Source organism: Gekko japonicus, unplaced genomic scaffold (assembly GCF_001447785.1).
Source record: "Gekko japonicus isolate JY-2015 unplaced genomic scaffold, Gekko_japonicus_V1.1 scaffold2006, whole genome shotgun sequence".
Classification (NCBI taxonomy): Eukaryota; Metazoa; Chordata; class Lepidosauria; order Squamata; family Gekkonidae; genus Gekko; species Gekko japonicus.
Genome location: NW_015175423.1, coordinates 134,508 through 140,457, shown reverse-complemented (window position 1 = coordinate 140,457; position 5,950 = coordinate 134,508). Strand labels below are relative to the sequence as shown.

The 5,950-nt window shown below is 46.4% G+C and overlaps 1 protein-coding gene across 1 annotated transcript in view; it reads right to left on the bottom strand.

Moving 5' to 3' along the window:
* ABCA13 (ATP binding cassette subfamily A member 13) overlaps nucleotides 1–5,950 on the bottom strand; it is a gene marked incomplete at its 3' end in the record, with an annotated part of 314,376 nt that overhangs the window by 200,337 nt on the left and 108,089 nt on the right. Inside the window, exon 23 of the mRNA XM_015425808.1 lies at nucleotides 2,259–2,423. Coding sequence (XP_015281294.1) covers nucleotides 2,259–2,423 — 165 coding nt within the window. The remainder of the gene's footprint in view (nucleotides 1–2,258; nucleotides 2,424–5,950) is intronic.

Genomic DNA, 5,950 nt, shown 5'->3' with positions numbered 1-5,950 from the left:
AGCTCCCCTCCCAGGCCCCTGGTCCAAAACAGTCCAGTGGCACCTTTAAGACCAAGTTTTATTCAGGTACAAGCTCTCCCTCCTCTGTGAGGACAGATCTGCACGTTCCCCCCCCCCAATAGCTAGCAATCCAAAACAGTCCAGTGGAGCCTGAGCGGTGGGTGTTCCCTTCTGACACACTTCTGGTGATGTCATGGGGTGTGGCATATGCAAATAAGTCATGCTAATGAGTTATGCTAATGAGCTCCTGCACCTCTTTTTCTACGAAATGACCCCTGGATGCACCTATGGGCATATGCACATGTCACCGGAGTGAGAAAAAGCCACTGACAGTGGTGCCTCCACCAGGGGCGGGCCAACAGTGCGAACACTCCCTTGCGCCTCCTCCCTGGCATGCTCCCACATCAGTCGGTGCAGTGTGACCGGGAATACCCAGAACAAGTTGTTCCGGGTCTTTTTTGCCACGACTCCCTCGCGCTTCAAACTGCCAGTCTGAACTCAGCCTTTGCTTTGTTTTTTAGGCAACGGACCAAATAGCATCCCTCCCAACCTAAAATTGCCTGGCCATTTGATAATCCTACTTGTCAATGACCCATGTGTACTCTTGTGAGGCACAGCCGTTATTATGCAGTATCAGAACTGTAATATGCAGATCTATCCTGGAGTAAAAATAAGTAACCGCAAAGCTATTTGCAAAGATTATGTCCTATATAAAGCTTTCCAAGACAAAACGTGTTATCGTTATTATTCATTTATACAGAGCCGTCAGACTGCACATGACACTTTAGAAAGTAAGTGTTTACAAAAGGGTGTGTGGAGAAAACAGAACCAATGGGAATACTGCAGTTCCACCCGTCTGTTTTCAGAGCTGAACTGCACAAGCAGGAAAACCATGTGCTGCCCACCTTCCTGGAAACATACCCTCTTTGTAGGGATGGGCAAGAACCACATTTTTGTGGTTCTTTTCAGTTCATGGTTGAACCATGAACCGAACTACAAACCGATATGAACCAGGAAGTTGGTTTGCAGATCAAACCAGTTCGTAGCAATTCATGACCCTTGCTTTCTGCTCCCTACCACTTTTCACAGGGAGCAGAAAGCAGGGGTTATCCCCAAAAAAGCAGTGAGGAGCAGCCAGCAGGGGGGTTAAACCCTTCTTTATGCTCCCTGCCAAAAGTGACGGGTAACAGAACGCAGGGAGTTAAATGGCTTGGAGCCAATTTATCCCCCTGCTTTCTGCTCTCCACCAGGGGGTTAAATGGCTTGGAGCCATTTATTCCCCTGCTTTCTGCTCTCCATGAACCATCATGAATTGCCTTAAAATTCATGGAAGTTTGTGACGGCTCTTAAGTTCACAAACTTTGGTTTGCGAACTTTGGTTTGCGAACCATGAACCAGCCAAAATTCCTCATGAACTTAAGTTTGGGAGCTAGTTTGTGTCCATCCCTACTCCAGTCTGCAGGTAAGCTATTTCAGCACTGAATGTACTCCTACACCAAAACGTTTTTGTCCATGAAAGGATTCTCACCTTCCACCTATTTATGCATTCCACCTATCTATGGAAGAGTGCTCAAATGATGTGTTCTGCCTGCTACAATCTGAGCTAGCACAGTCCAACTATCACTGTATCACATGATGCTTCTGTGGGATCTCATTAGGCACTCATACATCTTTTTAAACATGGGAAGTGACGCAGGGGTGGATTTACTATGAAACTAATGAAGCTTTTTTTTTCGGGCCCCTAATCCTGCAAGGGACGCTATTTCTTTCTTTCTTTTTTTTAAATGAGTGATTTTTTCAACAAAATAGATGGAATTTTAAAAAGTGTTTGTTATTAAAATAAGGCTAATTTAGTGACAGAATCATAAGCCAAAGGTTTGAGGTACTTAATATTGACCTTAGAATATGCTCTAACACCCATTTCATATGGTCACAAAATGTCCCAGTAATTGGTCAAATTTCAAAATTTTCTTGGGGGCCCCCATAACAGTTCAGGCTTCAGGGTCCCAAAAATGTAGATCCACCACTGTCCTCTAGCCAAAATACCAGAAAGGACAGGATGCAACAGATTCAAATGTATTTTCCCAGAAGAAAGAGGCACCACTGAAACATTTTTCAACATCATCCAATAGTCAGGAATACATTACATATGTTTGTTCAGAAAGATTCTTTATGCATGCATCCTTAAGCAAGACCTGGATCAAAATTAGTCTTGAACATTAACAAGAAACCTAAGGATGGAAAGATCATGTACATACCGATTGAAAAGAAGAGATATCAAGCATAGATGTGCTTTTCAATGTCTGAAGGAATGCGGGAAGATTTTCAAAGATACGCTGGGCTTTATTTAGAAGGGAGCTGACGTTAGATACAACATCCAACAGCATGTTGAGTAACTTGTCTACTTCAGATGGCAGTTTGATCTTAAAGAAAAGAGGGAAATGTTAACACTTTCCCAAAATATATACATACCAGACATTGAGAGTTTATATATTTTTCAGTATCTGTTATGCACTGTTTACAACAACAACACTGGCGGATCCGGTGAGACGAAATCCTCCATTTCTCACAAATGCAATGTTCCCTCTTTTCCTTACCAATTTTTTCCCCACCAAGTCGCAGCTAATTTATGGTGACCCCAAAGGGTTTTCAAGGCAAGAGACGAATAGAGGAGGTTTGCCATTGCCTGCCTCTGCGTAGCAAACCTGAACTTCTTTGGTGGTCTCATAAGAACATAAGAGATGCCAATGTTGGATCAGGCCAAAGGCCCATCCAGTCCAACACTCTGTATCACACAGTGGCCAGAAATACCAGGTGCCATCAGGAGGTCCACCAGTGGGGACAGGACATTAGAAGCCATCCCACTGTTGACCCCCCAAAGCACCAAGATGACAGAGCATCACTTGCCCCAGAGTCCCTATCTATACCTTGTGGCTCATAGCCACTTATGGACTTCTGCGCCATATGCTTATCTAATTCCCTTTTGAAGCCGTCCATGCTTGTAGCCGCCACCACTTCCTGTGGCAGTCTCCCATCCAAGTACTAACTAGGGGCGACCCAGCTTAGTTTCCAAGATCTGACAAGATCAGGCTAGGCTGGGCTATCCAAGTCAGGACCATTACCATTTGGCCACCGGATAATCCGAAGATGGTACCTGGCCTCTTCACAGGTGTATGGATTCTACACATAGCATGTCGAGCCAGTGAGGTACAATGGATAGTGCTGGACTTTCACTGGGAAGAAACTCGCTGGATAGAGTTGGCAAAGCTATGATTTCTTAGCCACACATCACATAGGGTTGTGGTGAGGGTAAAATGGGTTACCCCTAAGCATAATACCTTGAAGGACGGGCTGGGCTGGGATATAAATACTGACCAGTGCTCCTAAAAGTTTTGTGGAACAGAGGGTCTGCTGCTCAGGTGAAAAAAATGCCACTGCAGGTGCCTAAGGCCTTGGACTACTATTAGCTCATTCTTCAGATTCAAGTCATAAGAACATCAGAGGAGCCCTGCTGGATCAGACCAATGATTCATCTAGTCCAGCATCCTGTCTCACACAGTGGCCAACCAGTTCCTCTGAACGGTCAACAACAGGGCATAGAGGCCGAGGCCTTCCCCTAGTATTGCCTCCTGGCTCTGAGATTGAGACAATTAGTGCCTCTGAATGTGGAGGTTCCCCTCAGTCACAGTGGCTAGTAGCCGCTGATAGACCTATCCTCCTTGAATCTATTCTAGCCCCCTTTTAAAGCTGTTTATTTCTGTGGCCATCACCACATCCTCTGGCAGCGAATTCCACATTTTAATCACTCTCTGCATAAAGAAGTAAACCCTAACAGCTATATAAAATGGGGTAAAACATTATGAGGGTGGAGAACTAATATGATGTATCTATTAGTTAACAATGATGTGGGAGCCTGGGGTTCAAGTTCCCATGCGGCTCACTGCATGAATTACTCTCTCTCAACTTAACTCGTTGAGATGTTGTGAGAACAAAATGGTGGCAGAGGTGATAAGAAGTGTATTCACTGCCCTGAGGCCCTTGGGGAAAGATGGGATAAAATGGATAAAAGTGAACAGAACTAGGAACATGAAATCCCCTCTCCCCCACACAAACACACTCTGGTCAGTCGCCTCAAATACAATATACTAAGCTAGGTGCAAAGTCCCAGCCAAGCTGAGAAACAGTGCCAGTGGTCGGAATGCTGGGAGATCAATCAGAGTTCTCAGGAGCGATCAGTGGAGGCTGGCAGCTGGAACAAGGTCCAAGATTTCACAGTTGCATCCGCACCGAGGCAGGTTAGCATGGCTGCTTATAACTGGACCCTCCCTTCCCTGGGAGGCAACCTACAAAGACTCACAGCCCTTCACGTTGCCTTTGCAACAGCTGAAGTCTGGCACTCCTCCGTCTCTCCCACACTTCCAGATGCTGGCGTGCCCTGCATCTGGGACATTCAGGTGAGCTAGGTGGGGACTCTGGCCTTGAGGTGTCTCCAACTGGGGGTGCTGGACCAGGCTCTGCACCAGGCTCTCCCTCTGACTGCACCTCAGGCTCTTCGCCTTGCTGCACCTCCTGTGCAGATGCTGGGGCCTCTTCTCCCTCAGGTGCTGGTAAAGGTGCCTCTTCCTCATCTGAGGAATAGTCGGTCTCAGCACAGTGTGTGTGTGTGGGGGGCAGTGTTCCCTCTAAGCTGAGTTAGTGTGAGCCAGCTCACAGTTTTTTAGCCTCCAGCTCAGACATTTTTGCCGTGGCTCAGGAAGGAGGGCTCCAGAGCAGACTAATTTATGCAGTAGCCAAATCACTTGCTCACAACTTTAATGCCGGTAGCTCACAAAATAGAATCTTTGCTCACAAGACTCCACAGTTTAGAGGGAACATTGGTGGTGGTGGGGGGTTTTACGTTCCTAGTTCTGTTCACCCATGACACACACCATTTCCAGAAATGTCACTAGCCTTCTACAAAGCCTTGTGAACGTTCTTCAAAAGTCCCAGAGAAGTTTCGCCTAAGTTTGAGACCACCAAATTGCACTAAAATTCACTTCAGGCAATATTCAGTTATGGTTTAGGGACAGGGTCTCTGATGAAGGGAGATTTGACTCTCAAAAACTTGTACCCCAAAAATCTTGTTGGTCTCAAAGGCGCTTCTGGACTCGGATCTGGCTTAGGGATATACGGACCCCACCAGTTCTCCCTCTAAGCTGTGGAGTCTTGTGAGCGAAAATTCTACTAGGTGAGCTCCTGGCATTAAAGTTGTGAGCGAGTGATTTGGCTGCTGCATAAATCAATTTGCTCTGGAGCAATGCTCCCTCTCAGCTGTGGAGTCTTGTGAGCGAAAATTCTACTTGGTGAGCGACTGGCATTAAAGTTGTGAGCAAGCGATTTGGCCACTGCATCAATTAGTTTGCTCTGGAGCAATGCTCCCTCTAAGCTGTGGAGTCTTGTGAGCAAAAATTCTACTTGGTGAGCTACCGGCATTAGAGTTGTGAGCGAGCGATTTGGCTACTGCATCAATTAGTTTGCTCTGGAGCAATGCTCCCTCTAAGCTGTGGAGTCTTGTGAGCAAAAATTCTACTTGGTGAGCTCCTGGCATTAAAGTTGTGAGTGAGCGATTTGGCTACTGCATCAATTAGTTTGCTCTGGAGCCCTCCTTCCTGGGTGAAGACAAAAATGTGTGAGCCGGAGGCTAAAAACTGTGAGATAGCTCACACTAACTCAGCTGAGAGGGAACACTGGACCCCACCCTGCCCCTGGACATTTCTCTATCAAAAGATCTTGCAGTTCCTCTGAAAGCCCTCAGATTCGTTGAGTGAGGAGACTCACTTCAGATTTTGCTGTACACCAGATTTCTGTGGCAGCTCAATGGGACTGTTTTCAATAAACGGGCGATGTCTTTACCTCTCTTCCCCCCCACCCCACAGCTTTTCTATCCACTTTCAGAAAGGAGGGCAGACCA